The 22,742-nt window shown below is 45.3% G+C and overlaps 1 protein-coding gene across 1 annotated transcript in view; it reads right to left on the reverse strand.

Annotated features, from left to right (window-relative positions):
* Positions 1–386: 386 nt before the first annotated feature.
* TBXA2R (thromboxane A2 receptor) overlaps positions 387–22,742 on the reverse strand; it is a 30,225-nt gene continuing 7,869 nt past the window's right edge. The window contains exon 2 of the mRNA XM_072126583.1: positions 387–700. Coding sequence (XP_071982684.1) covers positions 431–700 — 270 coding nt within the window. The 3' untranslated portion in view covers positions 387–430. The remainder of the gene's footprint in view (positions 701–22,742) is intronic.

The raw sequence follows: 22,742 nt of genomic DNA on the forward strand, positions 1-22,742 counted from the left end.
GGATAGAACACTCCTCTTAGCGAGAAACAGGTCTTTTTGAGAAAAGGATTGGTGAATGGGGGTATAAAAGGCATACTCCCTAAAGGAAGCATGTAAGCATCTAAACATATCATAGAGTCATGGGTCAAAGGTTGTAGAAGTCCTTTTTCTCAAGGAGGTGATATCTAAGGTGCCATTGGGAATGATATTAAAATCTCCTAACACCAGTTAACTACCCTTTTGCATTTGCCTATTTTTTTAGTATTTTATTGAGGAATCTCACAAAGTGGTGGGCGCAACAGCTAGTACCGAAAAGTTTCAATAATTTCTGGAGAACATACTTCTCAGAAACAAAAAATCGTTACTAGAATAACCATAATTGACTATATTTAATATGACATGTGATATTATACAAGAGGGTACAGAATAAGAGTTGTCAACAATGCTTAGATTAATTATTGATTGATTCACAGCGACAGTTCCGACGTAAGGAAATGGTCAGTGTTGGATACAATGACACAACTGAGGGACGTGAATTTAAACTGGGGTAAATTCTCTTTAAAACAGCTCTTCTAAAAAGGATATAAACCCAAGGATCTAAAATCTGATTCCAGGTTGCCACTCTGAGAAATATCAGAAGCAGTTTTTCTGTGTTTCTAGGGATTTCTTTTTCCATAAGTTCATTCTTATGTTGCTGCAGAACTGTTTGCACAATGAAAATCTGCAAAATATGAAGGTTGGAGATGAAGGTCAAGTTTTAAAGTAATGATTTAATGTAACATCCATATTTTAATAAAAAGTACTATGTCCTTCATTATTTAAGACATTGATTCAATTTATTATTATCCCTGATTAACAACCTTCTCAATCTTCACTTTTCTGACAAAGGCTGTTTTTTTCAAATCTGACATGCAGTTATAACTTCTGCATTTAACATATCCAAGTGATCTTGAGATTGTTTTCTCATGATATATTGAACCTCTTGTTAGTTGAAAAATGTGGGTGATGTGTTTTGCATTTAATTAAGAAAGAAACTGAAAATTCAGAAATATCTAAAAATTCAAAATTTTCTACATTTATGACACAAAGTCATAAAACCAAAATAACTTGACAACCAACATTTACTGAATGTAAAGCTTTATGAAAGAAATAGTTTTAGAGGGCAGATTTTTCTGTACTATATTTCAGGTCTATGTCACAGTCTCATACTGAGATCCCAGAACAGTAAAACCAATATAAGTGAGCCCATTTTAAAAGCTATGCTCTTTAACCCCTTAAAAACATGGCCATTTTGCACCTTCCTGACATGGGACATGTGTCACTTTACGTGGTGATAAACTTTGGAACACTTTAGGTGGTATAGGTGGTATCTAAGGTGTTATAAAAATGGCAATTCGGCAAAAAATGTCATATCACCAAAATAAATTGATAAGTAACGTTTTCCATTGTTTTCTTTATTTGAGGATGTTAGGAGACTTACAACTTTCTGAAAATCATCCATTCCTATTTTTTGAGGGATCAATTTAGTTAGTAGTGACTTTATCATATAGATGATAGAACCCCCCCCCCAAATGACACCATTTTAGAAACTGCACCCCTAAAAATATTCAAAAAAACTTTTAGAAATTAATATATTCATTGAGCACTAAAATGTACATCTTTACAAGGGGTTAAAAAGTAAAATGCATCTCACGCTATTGGGTGCAATTGCTCCAGAGTATGCCAATACCCATTTTAGAATTATACACTGTTGTACGGACAGTACAACATTATACCCTGTTGTACGCACAGGGTTGCGCTTTGAAGGGAGAGGGATCTGTTCCATTTTTAGAGGACAAATATGGTTGAAATACTCTTCACATGTTAGGATTAGAGATGAGCGAGCATGCTCATCCGAGCTTGATGCACATTCGTGCATTAGCGTACTCGCAACTACTCGTTGCTCGGACAAATATTTCGCCAGCTCGAGAAAATGGCATCTCTCGCTGTTTTGATTTTTGGCGGCCAAAAACAGAGCCAATCACAGGCCAGGAGACTCTGCAGTACACCCAGCATCACAAGGTACACTTACATGTCAAGAGCAGTAGTTGGCTGGCCTGATCAGGTGACCCTGGAATTTACTAGCTACTGCCCGCGCTGCTTGTTAGGGCTACAATAGCATTTTTTTTTATTTGCTTGTGGCTGGGCTTGCTGGCACTAGTAGTGCAGCTACTACACTTTTGTGACGAATTTGCAGGGAGACTTGCGAACTTTATTTTTGGCTCTTAGTGACACACATATCCATTTCAAACATCTAAGTGGGACAATTTATTGGGGGTTTGATTGAATTAGGCACAGTCTGCCGAATTTTTTTTTTTTTTCAAAAGTTAAAGTGAAAGTCACAGTACAAAATCCTTCTGTGTGCTGTCAGTGTTGGTTAGAAACTAGATATAGCAATCATCTTCTGAGGTTGCAGTCTGATTTCTTCTGCGCGTTTTGTTCTTCTATAAATCCAAAACAAAAAAAAAATACCCCCAGAAAAATTTACAGTTTACATTTCTCTTTTGTCTATAAAATAGACTAAGATTTGGAAAATGTTGAACCCGAGGGCTAAGGGTAGAGGACGAGGGCGTGGGCATTCAATTACTGCAGGGGTCAGAGGCTATGGTCCTGGGCGGGTTGAGACACCACCTGCTGATGAGGGAGCAGGGGAACGACGCAGAGCTACACTCCCTAGCTTCATGTCTCAACTTACTGGACTCGTGGTAGAGCACTGTTGAGGCCACAACAGTGCGAACAGGTGATGTCGTGGATTGCGGACAATGCTTCAATTCATTTTTCCACCAGTCAGTCTTCCACGCAGTCCACCCATGTTACCCAAGTGAGCACTCCTCTAGATCCTCCACCTCAACCTTCTTCCCCCCAGTCTGCCCCCTCCCATGAAAATTTGGAATTTGATCCGGCATACTCTGAGGAACTGTTTTCTGGACCCTTCCCAGAGTCACAAATCACTTCTCAGGTTACTGCTGAGCTCTTTCCCAATGCCCAGGTTTTCCAACGGTCGCAGTCTGTGGGTCATGATGACATTCTTGAGGTGGTGGAAGAAGTGTGTAAAGAGGTGTTGGACGATGAGGAGACATGGTTGTCAGACAGTGGTGAAGTTGTCGTCCGGGCAGGAAGTCCGAGGGGGGAGCAGACTGAGGGATCGGAGGATGATGAGGTGACAGACCCAAGCTGGGTTGATAGGCCGGGTGAAGACAGGGGTTCTGAGATGGAGGCGAGTCCTATACCAGAACAGGATGGAAGAGGCAGTTGGTGGGGCTAGACAGAGAGGCAGGGCCAGAGCTGGTGCATCAGTGCCAAATGTTTCACGTAGTGAAGCTCCCATGACAAGGGATAGATGTTCTCAAGTCTGGAGGTTCTTTAAAGAAACAGCGGATGACTGACGGACTGTGGTGTGCAACCTGTGCCACACCAGGGTCAGCAGGGGTTCCACCACTACTAGCTTAACCACCACCAGTATTTAGCATTTGAGTGCCACCCCACTCAATGGAACCAAGGATGTTCACCTCCGGTCGGGCCCACCACTGCTCCTTCCCCTGTGTCATTTGCTGCCTCTGCTATTACGCCCCCTGCCCGGGACCCCGGCACAAACACTTTAAAAACCCCACCTTTGCCTCCACGATCCTCCACAGCGTCCACCAATGTCTCCATGTGCAGCGTTCAGCTGTCTATACACCAGACTCTGGAGCGCAAGAGGAAATACAGTTCCACCCACACGCCCAAGCCCTCAACTTCCACATCTCCAAATTACTGAGCCTGGAGATGCTGCCCCATAGGCTGGTATAAACCAAGGCCTTTCGCAACCTCATGGCGGCAGCCGCCCCTCGGTATACGGTCCCTAGCCGTCACTACTTTTCCCGATGTGCCGTCCCAGCCCTGCACCAGCACGTGTCAGACAACATCATCTGTGCCCTGAACAAAGCCGTTTCTAACAAGCTCCACCGAACCACAGCCATTATAAATCACTGACGGCACATTGGGTTAACTTGGTGGAGGCTGAGACCGAGTCTTACCCTGGGGCTGCTCATATACTGCCGACGCCAAGGATTGCGGGGCCTACCTCGGTCACGGTCTCTCAGGCCTACTATGCCTCCTCCTCCTCCAACCCCTCCTCCACCACCTCCTCCGAATTACCATCCGTGGGCATGGCGCCATCAGTCGGTAGCTCTAGGCGCAGCAGCAGTGCCGTCGCTAAACGACAGCAGATGGTGCTCAAACTGCTGAGCCTAGGCGATAAAAGGCACACGGCGCAGACCAATCTGTTGCTGGCACCGCTGAACCTGAAGCCAGGCATGGTTGTGTGTGTCAACGACCGTAACCTAGTGGCGGCTCTGCAACTCGGCAGACTGACACATGTGCCATGCCTGGCCCATGTGCTCAATCTGATAGTTCAGTGGTTCCTCAAGACATACCCCAATCTGTCTGATTTGCTCACAAAGGTGCGCCGCATTTGTGCACATTGTTGTGCGACTTGCCCACGAGATGGAATTCCACTTTAACCATGTATTCAGAGTTTACCAGCAGCGCAGAGTGATTGTAGACTGCCAGATGTCAACTTCCACCAGAACTGCTAGTCAGGTCAGTCAACTTCCTCAAGTCTACAATGAGGAGTGGACATGGATGTCTGATATCTGCCAGGTGCTGAGTGACTTTGAGGAGTCAACACAGATGGTCAGTAGCGATGCCGCCATCATCAGCCTCACCATCCCCCTGCTTGGCCTGTTGAAAAGCTCTTCGTTGAAAAAGTCGGAAGCTTTGCGCTCGTCACAAGACACGGGGGGAAGAAGATCCCCTTGTTGATAGCCAGAGCGCCCTCCGTTCTGTTTCTCAGCGCGTATTGGAGGAGGTGGAGGAGGATGAGGAGGAAGAGGAGGAGAATGTCGGCGAGACAGAAGAGGGGACCATTGCTCAGTCCTTATTAACTGTTCAGCTTGTATGGGCAGAAGAAGAGGAATTGGAGGAGGAAATGGAGGGTCAGGCCAGTGAGGGGAGTGAATTCTTGTGCGTAGGGACTCTGGCGCATATGGCAGATTTCATGCTAGGCTTCCTATCCCGTGACCCACGTGTTCAAAGAATTTTTTCCAGCACCTATTACTGGGTATTCACTCTCCTGGACCCACGGTACAAGCAAAATCTTTCCACTCTCATCCCTGTAGAGGAAAGGAGTGTGAGAGTGCATGAATACCAGCAGGCCCTGGTGCACAAGCTGTAACAGTCTTTCCCATCTGACACCACTAGCGGCAGAGGGCACACCTCTGCGGGACAAGTAGTGAGGGATAGAAGGTGAGAAGGCAGCTTGTTCAGCACTGGCAGGGATACACTTTACAAGGTCTTTGCCAGTTTTATGTCACCCCAGCAAGACACTGTCACCTGTCCCCAGTCTCGGCAGAGTAGGGGTGATCTTTACAGAAAGATGGTGAGGGAGTACGTAGCTGACCATACCATCGTCCTAAATGATCACACAGCTACCTACAACTACTGGGTTTCAAAGCTTGACATCTGGCCCCAACTAGTGCTGTACGCCTTGGAGGTTCTTGCCTGCCCTGCCGCTAGCATGTTGTCCGAGCGGGTTTTCAGTGCAGCTGGTGGCATCATCACCAATAAGCGTACACGCCTGTCGACTGACAGCGCTGACAGGCTGATGCTTATCAAGATGAATCAAGCATGGATTTCTCATGATTTCTATTCTCCACCAGGTGAAAACAGCTCAGCCTCAATAATTCTCATGTATGCACTCCTCCTCCTCATTCTCCTCCTTCTTTGTACACTAAAGTAGAGGCAACTGTCTATTTTTTTGCCAGGGCCAACTGGCTGTAGCTATTATTGTACTGTATGTATTTAATTTTTCTGGAGGGCCACCTACCTGGTCCTCTGTTTTAAAAATGTTTTGGGAATGCCACATACAGGTACTCTATGTATTTAATTTTTCTGGAGGGCCACCTACCCGGTCCTCTGTTTTGAAAACTTTTTTGGACTGCCACATACAGGTACTATCCAAATTTAATTGTTGAGCATCGGAAAAAGTTTGATTCGAGTAACGAGCACTCGAGCATTTTAGTGCTCGCTCATCTCTAGTAACCAATGATTGGCTTTTTCATGTGTTCATGCAATGTGCTATTTTCCTCCCTATAGCCCTTCATTTCATATTTTTATGATATAATCAGTCTGTATATTTATTAAATGCATAGCGATACTTTAAGATAATGTTGAGAGGAGTTTTCTTTATGTCCCATTTACCTGTATGTGGATCCTGTATGAAATTATGGGGGTCATTTACTAAGGGCCCGATTCGCGTTTTCCCTACGTATTACCCGAATATTTCCGATTTGCGCCGATTTCCCATGTATTGCCCCGGGATTTTGGCGCACGCGATCGGATTGTGGCGCATCGGCGCCGGCATGCGCGCGACGGAAATCGGGGGGCGTGGCCAAACGAAAACCCGACATATTCGGAAAAACCGCCGCATTTAAAAACCGAAAATGTGTCGCTTGGGACACGCTTACCTTCACTTTGTCCGGCTTGGTGAATTTCAGGGCATCCGGATGCTTTTCAGCGCAGCAGCGCCACCTGGTGGACGTCGGAGGAACTGCCTTAGTGAATACCGGCCGGACCCGAATCCACCGCAGAGAACGCGCCGCTGGATCGCGAATGGGCCGGGTAAGTAAATCTGCCCCTATATCTTTCTGAGGTACACTTTTTCCATATCTAAATTATGAATTTTTAAACAGTAATTGATTCTTTTCTTGTTTGCTTTTCCTTACCTTAAAATGTCTTGTGTTCACGCCCACATGTCATGGAGGTGGCATAGTTGCTTTTATAATCGCAAATGCTTCATACAACCCCCCCCCCCCCCTGGTGTATATGAAGAGGACTCTGTCTGTGAACCTTCTTTTTTTTTTTTTGAAAAACATTTTATTTGGTTTTCAATACATAACAGAAAAAGAAAAACTTAAATTCAAACACCTTTCCTTTTGCTGGAGGCAGAGCTGACGCTCCAATATCATTGATCTTAATACGTTCTCCGGTATTACAGATGAAATATCATACAGAATAACGCATGAAATGACATGAGATACCTTGCAAGTAAAGGCTGCGGATATCCCTGGGGGGGGGGGGGGTTTGTTGATTTATTTACGCTTCTCACTATATTGCTAGGACCCACTGCTTGGTCTATCGTGGGGGGGGAGGGGGAGCATTGTTTCTCTGTGGTGTGACCACTCTGGATATTATATTTGTAGAGCTCCCAATGTGCCTTTTAGAAATTGTGTGTTGTACCATTCAGTTAGATGGAATGGTGTGACTAGTTCTATAATTTCTGCCCTTGACATATGTGTGGTAATAAACATTTTCCATTTTCTGAAAAAACCTTTGGCCTGCTTTTCTTTATGCCGTAGGGTTTCCAGTCAGTCTAACCTAACCAGATTTCTAATTTGTGATACTACTTCAGTAACAGTGGGTATGGACGGTTGAATCCAATGGTTCATTATTAGAGATGAGCGAACATACTCGTCCGAGCTTGATGCTCGTTCGAGCATTAGCGTACTCGAAACTGCTCGTTGCTCGGACGTATACTTCGCCCGCTCGAGAAAATGGCATCTCCCGCCGTTTTGCTTTTTGGCGGCCAGAAACAGAGCCAATCACAAGCCAGGAGACTCTGCACTCCACCCAGCATGATGTGGTACCCTTACACGTCTATAGCAGTGGTTGGCTGGCCAGATCAGGTGACCCTGGAATAGACTAGCCCCTGCCCGCGCTGCTCGGATCATTCTGTGTCTGGATGCCGCTAGGGAGAGAGCTGCTGCTGGTCAGGGAAAGCGTTAGGGTGTTCTATTAGAATAGTGTTAGGCAGGAGTGATTCTACAAGAACCCAACAGCCCTTCTTAGGGCTACAATAACGTTATACATTTTTTTTTTTATTTGCTTGTGGCTGGGCTTGCTGGCACTAGTAGTGCAGCTAGTACCATATTGTGAGGAATTTGCAGGGGGACTTGCTACCGTTGTGTTTAGCTCTTAGTGACACACATATCCACCTCAAACACCAAAGTGGGACAATTTATTAATGGTTTGATTAGAATTAGGCAGAGTCTGCTGATTTTTTTTTTTTTTTACCTTTATTTCATTTTATAGCTCAAACTCATCTTGCAAAGCAGTGTGCTTTCATTGTCGGCTACAAAATAGCCATAGGAGAACCCCAACGGCTTACTTAGGCCTACAATAGCGTTATATTTTCCTTTTTTTGGTTTGCTTGTGGCTGGGCTTGCTGGCATTAGTAGTGCAGCTAGTACCATATTGTGAGGAATTTGCTGGGAGACCTGCGACCGTTGTGTTTAGCTCTTAGTGACACGCATATCCACCTCAAACACCGAAGTGGGACAATTTATTAGGGGTTTGATTAGAATTAGGCAGAGTCTGCTGATTTTTTTTTTTTTTTTACCTTTATTTAATTTTATAGCTCAAACTCATCTTGCAAAGCAGTGTGCTTTCAGTGTCGGCTACAAAATAGCCATAGGAGAACCCCAACGGCTTACTTAGGCCTACAATAGCGTTATATTTTCCTTTTTTTTGTTTGCTTGTGGCTGGGCTTGCTGGCATTAGTAGTGCAGCTAGTACCATATTGTGAGGAATTTGCTGGGAGACCTGCGACCGTTGTGTTTAGCTCTTAGTGACACGCATATCCACCTCAAACACCGAAGTGGGACAATTTATTAGGGGTTTGATTAGAATTAGGCAGAGTCTGCTGATTTATTTATTTTTTTTACCTTTATTTCATTTTATAGCTCAAACTCATCTTGCAAAGCAGTGTGCTTTCAGTGTCGGCTACAAAATAGCCATAGGAGGACCCCAACGGCTTACTTAGGCCTACAATAGCGTTATATTTTCCTTTTTTTTGTTTGCTTGCGGCTGGGCTTGCTGGCATTAGTAGTGCAGCTAGTACCATATTGTGAGGAATTTGCTGGGAGACCTGCGACCGTTGTGTTTAGCTCTTAGTGACACGCATATCCACCTCAAACACCATAGTGGGACAATTTATTAGGGGTTTGATTAGAATTAGGCAGAGTCTGCTGATTTATTTATTTTTTTTACCTTTATTTCATTTTATAGCTCAAACTCATCTTGCAAAGCAGTGTGCTTTCAGTGTCGGCTACAAAATAGCCATAGGAGAACCCCAACGGCTTACTTAGGCCTACAATAGGGTTATATTTTCCTTTTTTTTGTTTGTTTGTGGCTGGGCTTGCTGGCATTAGTAGTGCAGCTAGTACCATATTGTGAGGAATTTGCTGGGAGACCTGCGACCGTTGTGTTTAGCTCTTAGTGAGACGCATATCCACCTCAAACACCGAAGTGGGACAATTTATTAGGGGTTTGATTAGAATTAGGCAGAGTCTGCTGATTTATTTTTTTTTTTTACCTTTATTTCATTTTATAGCTCAAACTCATCTTGCAAAGCAGTGTGCTTTCAGTGTCGGCTACAAAATAGCCATAGGAGAACCCCAACGGCTTACTTAGGCCTACAATAGTGTTATATTTTCCTTTTTTTGGTTTGCTTGTGGCTGGGCTTGCTGGCATTAGTAGTGCAGCTAGTACCATATTGTGAGGAATTTGCTGGGAGACCTGCGACCATTGTGTTTAGCTCTTAGTGACACGCATATCCACCTCAAACACCGAAGTGGGACAATTTATTAGGGGTTTGATTAGAATTAGGCAGAGTCTGCTGATTTTTTTTTTTTTTTACCTTTATTTCATTTTATAGCTCAAACTCATCAGGCACAGCACAAAATCCAGTTGTGTGCTGTCAGTGTAGGTTAGAAACTAGCCATAGCAATAGGAAAGCATCGTTTTGTTAAAAAAAAAAAAAAAAAAAAATAAACACACAAAAAAAAAATTAAAAGTTTACACTTTAATTTGGAAGTAGACTAGTCCTCTAGACTAGTGGATCTAGGGGTAGAGGACGAGGGCGTGGACGTGGGCGTCCAACTACTGCAGGGGTCAGAGGCCATGGTCCTGGGTGGGGTGAGACACCACCTGCTGATGAGGGAGCAGGGGAACACCGCAGAGCTACACTCCCTAGGTTCATCATGTCTCAAGTTACTGGGACTCGTGGTAGAGCACTGTTGAAGTCAGAACAGTGCAAAGAGGTGATGTCGTGGATTGCGGACAATGCTTCTAGCCATTTGTCCACCAATCAGTCTTCCACGCAGTCCACCCATGTCACCGAAATCAGCACTCCTCCGGCTCCTCCACCTCAGCCTCCTTCCCCCCAGTCTGTCCCCTCCCAGCAAAATTTGGCATTTGAAGCGGCATACTCTGAGGAACTGTTTTCTGGACCCTTCCCACAGTCACAAACCACTTGTCCGGTTGCTGCTGAGCAATTTTCCGATGCCCAGGTTTTCCACCAGTCGCATTCTGTGGGTGATGATGACATTATTGACGTAGTGGAAGAAGTGTGTAAAGAGGTGTCGGACGATGAGGAGACATGGTTGTCAGACAGTGGCGAAGTTGTTGTCAGGGCAGGAAGTCCGAGGGGGGAGCAGACTGAGGGATCGGAGGATGATGAGGTGACAGACCCAAGCTGGGTTGATAGGCCGGGTGAACACAGTGCTTCTGAGACGGAGGCGAGTCCTATAGCAGAACAGGTTGGAAGAGGCAGTGGTGGGGCCAGACGGAGAGGCAGGGCCAGAGCTGGTGCATCAGTGCCAAATGTTGCCGGTAGTCAAGCTCCCGTGGCGAGGGCTAGATTTTCAGAAGTCTGGAGGTTCTTTAAAGAAACACCGGATGACCGACAGACTGTGGTGTGCAACCTTTGCCAAACCAGGATCAGCAGGGGTTCCACCACTACTAGCTTAACTACCACCAGTATGCGCAGGCATATGAATGCTAAACACCCCACTCAATGGCACCAAGCCCGTTCACCTCCGGCCGGGCACACCACTGCTCCTTCCCCTGTGTCATCTGCTAGTCAGCCCCCTACCCAGGACCACGGCCCAAACACCTCCCGTGCGAAAACCCCATCTTCGCCTCCACGATCCTCCACAGCATCCACCAGCGTTCAGCTCTCCATACCCCAGACGCTGGAGCGCAAAAGGAAGTATAGCGCAACCCATCCACACGCCCAAGCCCTCAATGTCCACATCTCCAAGTTGCTTAGCCTGGAGATGAAGCCCTATAGGCTGGTAGAGACCAAGGCCTTTCGAAACCTCATGGCGGCGGCCGCCCCTCGTTGATCGGTCCCCAGCCGCCACTACTTTTCCCAATGTGCCGTCCCAGCCCTGCACAAGCACGTGTCAGTGAACATCATCCGTGCCCTGACCAACGCCGCTTCTGACAAGGTCCACCTGACCACGGACACGTGGACGAGTGCTGCCGGGCAGGGCCACTATATATCGCTGACGGCACATTGGGTTAACTTGGTGGAGGCTGGGACCGAGTCTGACCCTGGGGCTGCTCATATACTGCCAACGCCGAGGATTGCGGGGCCTACCTCGGTCCAGGTCTCAAAGGCCTACTATGCCTCCTCCTCCTCCCACCCCTCCTCCACCTCCTCCTCCATAATTACCATCCGTGAGCATGGCGCCATCAGTCGGTAGCTCTAGGCACAGCAGCAGTGCCATTGCAAAGCGACAGCAGGCGGTGCTCAAACTGCTGAGCCTAGGCGATAAAAGGCACACCGCCCAAGAGCTATTACAGGGCATCACGGCGCAGACTGATCTGTGGCTGGCACCGCTGAACCTGAAGCCAGGCATGGTTGTGTGTGACAACGGCCGTAACCTGGTGGCGGCTCTGCAACTCGGCAGACTGACACATGTGCCATGCCTGGCCCATGTGTTAAATCTCATAGTTCAGCGTTTCCTCAAGACATACCCCAATCTGTCTGATTTGCTCACAAAGGTGCGCCGCATCTGTGCACATTTCAGGAAGTCCAGCACAGATGCTGCCACTCTCAGGGCAGCGCAGCGCCGCCTCCAACTGCCCGCTCACCGACTGTTGTGCGACGTGCCCACGAGGTGGAATTCAACATTAACCATGTTATCCAGAGTTTACCAGCAGCGCAGAGCGATTGTAGACTGCCAGATGTCAACTTCCACCAGAACTGGTAGTCAGGTCAGTCAGCTTCCTCAAGTCTACAATGAGGAGTGGACGTGGATGTCTGATATCTGTCAGGTGCTGAGTAACTTTGAGGAGTCAACACAGATGGTCAGTGGCGATGCCGCCATCATCAGCCTCACCATCCCGCTGCTTGGCCTGTTGAAAAACTCTCTGGTCAGCATGAAGTCGGAAGCTTTGCGCTCGTCACAAGAGACGGGGGAAGAAGATTCCCTTGTTGATAGCCAAAGCACCCTTAGGTCTGTTTCTCAGCGCATATCGGAGGAGGTGGAGGAGGATGAGGAGGAAGAGGAGGAGAATATTGGCGAGACAGAAGAGGGGACCATTGTTCAGTCCTTCACTGTTCAGCGTGTATGGGCAGAAGAAGAGGAGTTGGAGGAGTTGGAGGAGGAGGAAATGGGCAGTCAGGCCAGTGAGGGGAGTGAATTTTTGCGCGTTGGGACTCTGGCGCATATGGCAGATTTCATGCTAGGCTGCCTATCCCGTGACCCTCGCGTTCAAAGAATTTATTCCAGCACCGATTACTGGGTATTCACTCTTCTGGACCCACGGTACAAGCAAAATCTTTCCACTCTCATCCCTGGAGAGGAAAGGAGTGTGAGAATGCATGAATACCAGCAGGCCCTGGTGCACAAGCTGAAACAGTATTTCCCTTCTGACAGCGCTAGCGGCAGAGGGCGTACTTCTGCGGGACAAGTAGCGAGGGAGAGTAGGCGAGTAGGCAGCTTTTCCAGCACTGGCAGGGGTACGCTTTACAAGGCCTTTGCCAGTTTTATGTCACCCCAGCAAGACACTGTCACCTGCCCCAGTCTCGGCAGAGTAGGGCTGATCTTTACAGAAAGATGGTGAGGGAGTACGTAGCTGACCATACCATCGTCCTAAATGATCACACCGCTCCCTACAACTACTGGGTTTCAAAGCTGGACATGTGGCACGAACTGGCGCTGTACGCCTTGGAGGTTCTTGCCTGCCCTGCCGCTAGCGTGTTGTCCGAGCGGGTTTTCAGTGCAGCTGGTGGCATCATCACCGATAAGCATACACGCCTGTCGACTGACAGCGCTGACAGGCTGACGCTTATCAAGATGAATAAAGCCTGGATTTCTCCGGATTTTCATTCTCCAACAGGTGAAAGAAGCTCAACCTGAATAATGTATGCACTCCTCCTCCTCATTGTTCTCCTTCTCCTCCTCTTTGTACACTAAAGCATAGGAAACTGGCTATTTTTTGCCAGGGCCAACTGGCTCTAGCTATAGTATTCTATGTATTTAATTTTTCTGGAGGGCCACCTACCCGGTCCTCTGTTTTAAGCAATTTTTGGGAGTGCCACATACAGGCACTAAATCTATTTAATTTTTCTGGAGGACCACCTACCTGCTCCTCTGGTTTGAAAACTTTTTTGGACTGCCACATACAGGCACTATCCAAATTAAATTGTCTCTATACCAGCCTCCACATGTCGTCTTTTTAGCTGGCTCCACACGTTGTCTCCATTGCTACCTCCATACGTCATCGCCATAGCTGCCTCCAAAAGTCGTCCATATAGCTGCCTCCATACATCGTCCCCTTATCAAACGAGCTGTGTCGGGCAGAATTTTGGGTTGTTTTCATGGCTTCCACATCAAACTTGTTAACTTTGTCGCCACCCTGCTGTGTAATCCACAAAATATACTGGCAAACTTTTATCATTTACCAATATTATTTCAGCGCTTCTTGCGCATCTGTTTACATTCCCCTCACCCGCCATATCCTAAACTTATAAGAACGCTACTACGCTTGATCTTATACAAAAGGTTCTTAGAAGTGCTGTTTGGGGAGTAGCCTAGAGACAGGGGCTTGGATTGGCGAAAGCTCGCCTGGCAGCGGAGCGCCAGCTCCATCTCAAGATCCAACTAACATAGTTTTAACTGCAGCACCTTTAATCTACTACTAGTTCACTGCCTCCATACATCGTCCCCTTATCAAACGAGCTGTGTCAGGCAAAATTTTCAGGTGTTTCACCAGATACATAGTGGAACGCAGCCCATCTGTCACCGCCATGCTGGAGACCTGAAGTTGCAATCATAGCAGCGCAATATGGATGCCCCATACTGTCGCTCTTAATCATGGAACCATTTCCGTAAAAACAATTAAAAATAGAACCACTATGCTATTCCATTATTCCTAGGTGAAATATTCAAACGACCCGGCCTGCTTTGAAAATTATAATTTTTTCAAAGTAAACGCTTCTGGCCCCCAGGCCCATTTTGGGTGGGGAGGAGCCGAGAGACAGGGGCTTGGACAGGCGAAAGCTCGCCTGGCAGTGGACCGCCAGCTCCATCCCAAGATTAGGCAGCCTCAGAGGCATCCATGCATGCTGCCCCTGCTGTTTCCTGTCCATTTTGCCTCCACGATCCTCCACAGCGTCCACCAATGTCTCATTTCAACTCTCTATACCCCAGACGCTGGAGCACGAGAGGATATGCAGCACATCATCCCCTTATCAAACGAGCTGTGTCAGGCAGAATTTTCAGGTGTTTCACCAGATACATAGTGGAACTCGGCCCATCTGTTGCCGCCATGCTGGAGACCTGAAGTTGCAATCATAGCAGCGCAATATGAATGCCCCATACTGTCGCTCTTAATCATGGAAGTCGTCTCCATGGCTGCCTCCACATGTTGTCCCCTTATCAAAAGAGCTGTGTCAGGCTCATTTTTCGGGTGTTTCACCAGATACGTTATGGAACTTGGTCACTATGTCGCCACCATGCTGTGTTATCGACTAAATATACCGTCAACCTTTTGTTCACATAGGAAATCATTTCACCTCCTTTGGTGAAACCTGAGTCCATTTCGGGTATGTCGCCATGAGACTCTCTAGCCTGCCACTGCTGCCTCTGCCTCTGCATGCCGTCCCCTATAGTGTTAGGGTCAATTATTGGATGTTTTAGATGCCATCTAGCCTCATTCGGTCACTCTGTCATGGCCATGCTGTTGCACATAATTTTGGCATAATGGTGCGATTAAGCAGCCTCAGAGGCATCCATGCATGCTGCCCCTGCTGTTTCCTGTCCATTTCCGTGGTGATTCCATACTTTTCTGAGGTTCCCAGGCGTTTGGCCAAGCTTCCCTGTGCAGAGCCTTGGTCCCCTTGAAAAATGCTTGAGTCTCCCATTGACTTCAATGGGGCTCGTTATTCGAGACGAGCACTCGAGCATCGGGAAAAGTTTGTCTCGAATAACGAGTACCCGAGCATTTTAGTGCTCGCTCATCTCTATTCATTATGCATCGTTTTGCTACTAATAGTAGGGCATGAATGTCTAAGCGAATGTTGTAATCCTCTTCTTGATCGTCCCCTCCCTCTTCAATATGAAAGAGAAAAAGCAGTGGGTCCATATGTAAGTTAACTTTCCAGTGAGTATGGATATGTTCTTTGATTGATTGCCAGTAGTTTTGCGAGTGATCGCAAATACAGAGGTGTGTATTTGGTTCGGAGCACTTCGGGCATGCTGTTAGTCTATCGGGTTTGGAAGGTGTCTTGGGTATGTTGAAACCATAGTAGGCGTGATGTAAAATCCTAAAAAAGGTTTCCCTCCATTGTTCGCTCGCCACACATTTTCTGACTTTGGCCCATCCCTTCATGCTACCCTCATAGACTTCCGGGAACTTTCTAGCCCAGCATTTTCCCTCTTGTAATTGGGTCCCTTTAAGCAACTGTGTTTTTATGCTTGTGTACAGTGAGGAAATGGATCGAATACTCTGTGGGGTCCCCATGAAGGATGTAAAGGAAGTCTCTGAAGCCTCTTTTGTTACATCAGCTACTCTTTCCCTGAGAAAATGGTGTAATTGGTGGTATGTAAATGATATGCACCCAGTCAGTGTGTATTTATCCTGCAGCTCCTTTTCCGTCAACCATCTTGGTTCAGTCTTGTGGAGTAAATCTCCTACTTTCCTAATTCCCTTTTCTTTCCACGGTCTGTATAGGGCGCTTTCAGTGCCTGGGGTGAATTCTTTATGTTTCCATAGGGGCATGTGCTTAGAGAGGAGGAAGGGGAGAGAGTATAGTTTGCGCAATTCTTTCCATGCTATCAATGTGTCTCTCAATACTACCGAGGCCTTTGCCATTGTTGGCCATTTATTGTATTTTGTGTGTAAAAGTGATACTAAATCATGTGGCGCTGCGAGGGCTGTTTCTAGTTCCACATTAGAGAATTTGTTAGTGGCATGGACCCAATCTATTACGTGGCGAAAGAGGCGCGCCAAGTTATAGCCCCTAATGTTGGGCAGATTGACTCCCCCCTCTGATTTATTCAGCATAAGTTTTCGGGCTGTTACCCGGGGTCTCTTCCCCCTCCTTATGAAGGACTGGAATGCTTTCATGAGTTTGTCTACATCAGAATGCTTTAATAATATTGGTATGGTTTGCAGTGGATACAGGAGTCTGGGGAACGGGATCATTTTTATTAGGTGACATCTACCCAACATTGAAGAGTAAAGTAATCCAAGCACTCCTTAAGGTAATTTTGTATGCCAGAAAGTGATATTTATTTACAGATTGGTGATCAATAATCTGTAAATAAATATCACTTTCTGGCATACAAAATTACCTTAAGGAGTGCTTGGATTACTTTACTCTTCAATACCATTGGGGTGGGATCCCTAATCCAGCATAGCACCCACCATCGAAGTGCGACCGCACGCATTAAAGATCTACCCAACATTGTGAGAGGAAGTTGTTGCCAGCGCATTAATTCTGCTAGAATTTTGGTTATGAGTGGTGGGTAGTTGAGAGAATATATCGAACTTGGTGATCTGCCTATTCGTATCCCCAGGTATGTTATATGTGCATGTGCCCACTTGATGTCAATATTATCAGGGGGCCAGTCGGGCCCTCTGTGGTGTGCGCAGAGGTCAAGGGCTTCACTTTTTGTTATGTTTATATGTAGGCCTGCAAAACTCCCAAATTCTCTTATGTGGTCTAGTACCTTTTGGAGTTCTTGGGCCGGTTCAGAAAGAAAGAGAAGTATGTCGTCTTCGAACATAGCTAGTTTCACTTCCTGTTCTCCCACCCTTATACCTCTATATAGGTCTGTGTCCTCCAATACTCTTGCCAGTGGTTCCAGTGCTAAATCAAAAAGCAGCGGAGATAATGGGCAACCTTGACGAGTGCCTTTTTGTAGTTTAAATGTGTCCAACAGGAATCCCGGGGTGTGGATGCATGCTTTGGGATCATTATATAGGTTTCTGATGAATCCATAAAATTTCCCTGAGAAACCAAATTTTTCCAGTGTCTTCCACAGCCAGGGCCACCTGATGTTATCGAAGGGTTTTTCAGCGTCCAGCGTCACTAAGACTGGGTGTTCCCCCGGCTGTGGACTGCACTCTATCTAGAACCGTTAGTACCTTCCTAACATTTGTCACTGCCGCCTTTAATAAAGCCCACCTGAGCTTTGCTTATTAATGATGGCATGAATTGTGACAGTCTATCTAGAACCAAAACAATATGGGGTGTGTATAAATACACAATAAGGTGTACCAACAAAGCCAACACACTCAAATGATGAGCTAGAAATCAAAAAGAAAAAGGCAAGTGTGTATAGGCAACAAATTCCAAAAACTTTATTTCAATATACAAATACAAGAAGTCCAATATATATGTTTTAAAACCACTTAAAAAGTGTACAAGTACACATATATACAAAAAACGGAGTGGATCCGAGCCAGTAACGAGGACCCACTCACAGCCACAGGTGTGTGCAGAGCACAGCAGTATGAGCAAATTCCTTACAATAGATATAAACAGCAGTTCAGGTAAGTATGCCTAAATGGAGTCCTATAAAGTGCGTTGCTATATAGTATCCAATGTGAACAACAGTATTATAAAAGTAACATCAAATCATTAAGGTAGACATAATGGAAATGAAACACATGGATACACAAAGTAAGACGTCCAAAAATCCAACACCGGACAAAGACCATAGGCACATCAGATGTGAAATTCAAGCTAGAGTAAATAGAGGAATGCTAAGAAGTAAACCTGTGGCTGGAGGCACCCCACGCGTTACGTCGCCTGATTGCGACTTCCTCAGGGCTAAGTGCCTACAGACCCGTGGAGCCTACCTTAAGAGTCCCAGAGATGCACCTCCGCACCAATCGCTAGCGTTTGTCCAGTACCTGCACCTGTGTGGGGTACAGGCACGTGATCGGCAAATGCCGGTAAAGCTATCGCGAGATTTGAGGTCCAATGCGCGCATGCGCATAAATCACAGATAGAAACTTCCAATAATAGGGTAAGAAGATCTATTATGCGCGTGCGCGCCACAATTGGCCTGATCATCGGTAACATGGTTCGGTAGAGCGGCGAATTATGCGCAAGCGCGTGCGCCAAAAACTAAGTTAAAGTGATCCATTATGCGCATGCGCGCCTCATTTGGATAGTTTGTAAATGCTGTCACTAGATGCAACTATGTATTATGCGCAAGCGTATATATCTCAAAGAGGACTTAAACAGATATATAAGTGCGAGCTAACGAAGGTAAGTATTGTAAAGTAAAATCTAAGAGGGAAGTATCACAACGCTCAGCATTTAGAATCAACACTGTGTAGATTGACAAAATCAAACAATAAGTGAATAAGATATAAAAAACTAAAAAGCTCTTTGAAAAAGTACACAAATCAAAAAAAAATTTTGAAAAAGTTTTTTTGTTCAAAAAATGATGAATCATAACATTACATCTAATCAAAAAATCGAAGTGCCCAAAATCACTGAAAAACTAAGTATTTTACTACTAATATACAAGGAATATTAAACGTGCAATATACAAGAGCACTCCCACAAATGGACAGTGAAAAGTAACCACTACAATAAAGTAGTAAGATGAATATTGACTAAAACCGTTGGAAGGTAAGGTAGCTGAAACTCTGAGACACAAAAAAGTAAGGCAGGCTCCACGGGTCACATATCAACCAGTACAAACAACGTGATTCACGCGGATACACATATATTGAGGACAAAAATAACACTCTAGTGTAGAGATATAATTCGGTATTTAGGACAAGATCAAATTAAGTTAGAGTAATAATCCAGTGGACTGGCGAAAACGTGATGGACAGCACAGGGGCTGGAGACCCAGAGCGGTCCCCAACCTGGATCTATAGAGGAAAACATTTTCAAACTGATGTAAAGCCTTTAAGAGAATTAATAGGGTGCTGCCATTAGAAATTCAGCATCAGGGATATGCACATGAAGCCTTGGTAAAGCATAGTATTCAAATCCCAAGGGTCAGCACGGTCCGTCTCCAGGGATTCGAGTAAATTCATGGACCAATGGGTTCAATCGGATCTTCTTTGACATCCCTATTCGTCGGAAACACGAGGTTGTTCTAAAGGGCTGAGGTCACCAAGAGAAGATATCAGATGTATAACTCCTATCGAAGAAAACATCTTTTGGTAAGTGATAGAAATAACAAGACAAAACCTGTGGGTCCCCTTTCAACAACCAATGGAAAGATATACGGACCATACTGAATAAAAACTGGAACATACTGTTGGCTGAACCTAAACTGTGTGATCTGATCTCTGAAAAACCGTGCCTTATTGCCAAGAGAGCTAAAAACCTCAAGGACAAACTTACCTCAAGTCACTACCAGAGACCCAGGAAACCACTGGGGAGAGGACTGAAATTGACTGGTTCCCACCCATGTGGTGGGTGTTCCGTTTGTCCTCTGATGAAAACGTGCAAGGAAATCCAGAGTTCTACAGATCAAAAAATTTTTCTACTACGAAATTACATTAACTGTAAATCTAAAAATGTAGTTTATGCTTTGATCTGCCCTTGTCGGAAATTGTATGTGGGTCAGACCACCCAGGAATTGCGGAAGAGGGTGCAACAGCACCTTTCGAGTATTTTGAATGCCAATTTTCACTTCAGTCAAGGCAAAACCCTCTCAACGGTGGCCACACATTTTCGACGGGAACATTCAGGTAAGACCCGGGGTATACTGGTAGTTGGCCTTGACATTGTACGACCCTCTATTAGGGGCGAAAACCCGGTTCCAGAACTATTGAGAAGGGAGGCCCGCTGGATCTACAGCTTGGGCTCCCTGGCCCCTCAGGGGATTAATTCAGATCTTCTCTTTTCAGGGTTTTACAAACAGAGATAATGGTTCTACCCACCAAATTCATTGTTCCACCCTACAGCACCGAATTGGTAAGTTTGATATCTTCTATCTTTGATTTGGTCACTCTGCGTGTGGGTTTCTCTCTTATTGTCTTTCCTATACACTGGGAACTATACACGTCTTTGTAGCCGTGGGCATGTTCACCCATAGGCTCGGGCATTCTATTTCACTGTTTACCATTCATTCATGTTTTACTTCCTCACCCTCTTTTCACTTGGGACCACTCTGGTCCCCTTGTAGTCATGGGACTCTTCTGGCCCCCCTATATTGGTTCATCGCACGCTTCCACACTCTGTCTTTCACACCTTTTGCTTTTGTCACATTTATTTGTAAATTGTGGTATTGTATTTACACTTGTTTCTCTATTCACACTATGGTGGATCCACGAGGACCCACAGGTTTTGTCTTGTTATTTCTATCACTTACCAAAAGATTTTTTCTTCGATAGGAGTTATACATCTGATATCTTCTCTTGGTGACCTCAGCCCTTTAGAACAACCTCGTGTTTCCGACGAATAGGGATGTCAAAGAAGATCCGATTGAACCCATTGGTCCATGAATTTACTCGAATCCCTGGAGACGGACCGTGCTGACCCTTGGGATTTGAATACTATGCTTTACCAAGGCTTCATGTGCATATCCATGATGCTGAATTTCTAATGGCAGCACCCTATTAATTCTCTTAAAGGCTTTACATCAGTTTGAAAATGTTTTCCTCTATAGATCCAGGTTGGGGACCGCTCTGGGTCTCCAGCCCCTGTGCTGTCCATCACGTTTTCGCCAGTCCACTGGATTATTACTCTAACTTAATTTGATCTTGTCCTAAATACCGAATTATATCTCTACACTAGAGTGTTATTTTTGTCCTCAATATATGTGTATCCGCGTGAATCACGTTGTTTGTACTGGTTGATATGTGACCCGTGGAGCCTGCCTTACTTTTTTGTGTCTCAGAGTTTCAGCTACCTTACCTTCCAACGGTTTTAGTCAATATTCATCTTACTACTTTATTGTAGTGGTTACTTTTCACTGTCCATTTGTGGGAGTGCTCTTGTATATTGCACGTTTAATATTCCTTGTATATTAGTAGTAAAATACTTAGTTTTTCAGTGATTTTGGGCACTTCGATTTTTTGATTAGATGTAATGTTATGATTCATCATTTTTTGAACAAAAAAACTTTTTCAAAAATTTTTTTTGATTTGTGTACTTTTTCAAAGAGCTTTTTAGTTTTTTATATCTTATTCACTTATTGTTTGATTTTGTCAATCTACACAGTGTTGATTCTAAATGCTGAGCGTTGTGATACTTCCCTCTTAGATTTTACTTTACAATACTTACCTTCGTTAGCTCGCACTTATATATCTGTTTAAGTCCTCTTTGAGATATATACGCTTGCGCATAATACATAGTTGCATCTAGTGACAGCATTTACAAACTATCCAAATGAGGCGCGCATGCGCATAATGGATCACTTTAACTTAGTTTTTGGCGCACGCGCTTGCGCATAATTCGCCGCTCTACCGAACCATGTTACCGATGATCAGGCCAATTGTGGCGCGCACGCGCATAATAGATCTTCTTACCCTATTATTGGAAGTTTCTATCTGTGATTTATGCGCATGCGCGCATTGGACCTCAAATCTCGCGATAGCTTTACCGGCATTTGCCGATCACGTGCCTGTACCCCACACAGGTGCAGGTACTGGACAAACGCTAGCGATTGGTGCGGAGGTGCATCTCTGGGACTCTTAAGGTAGGCTCCACGGGTCTGTAGGCACTTACCCCTGAGGAAGTCGCAATCAGGCGACGTAACGCGTGGGGTGCCTCCAGCCACAGGTTTACTTCTTAGCATTCCTCCATTTACTCTAGCTTGAATTTCACATCTGATGTGCCTATGGTCTTTGTCCGGTGTTGGATTTTTGGACGTCTTACTTTGTGTATCCATGTGTTTCATTTCCATTATGTCTACCTTAATGATTTGATGTTACTTTTATAATACTGTTGTTCACATTGGATACTATATAGCAACGCACTTTATAGGACTCCATTTAGGCATACTTACCTGAACTGCTGTTTATATCTATTGTAAGAAATTTGCTCATACTGCTGTGCTCTGCACACACCTGTGGCTGTGAGTGGGTCCTCGTTACTGGCTCGGATCCACTCCGTTTTTTGTATATATGTGTACTTGTACACTTTTTAAGTGGTTTTAAAACATATATATTGGACTTTTTGTGACAGTCTATCTGCCATGATTTTTGACACTAGTTTCACATCTTGGTCGATGAGGGATATGGGGCGGTAGGAGCCCGGATTTAACTGGTCCCTCCCTTCCTTGGGTAGCAACTTTATATGTGCTGTTTTAGAGTGTAAAGGAAGTGATTCTCCCCTGAGCAGATCGTTGTAGTATGTTGTCAGAACTGGCAGGATTTTACTCCTGAGTGCTTTATAAAATTCTGCC

This window comes from Engystomops pustulosus, chromosome 1 (genome assembly GCF_040894005.1).
Source record: "Engystomops pustulosus chromosome 1, aEngPut4.maternal, whole genome shotgun sequence".
Classification (NCBI taxonomy): Eukaryota; Metazoa; Chordata; class Amphibia; order Anura; family Leptodactylidae; genus Engystomops; species Engystomops pustulosus.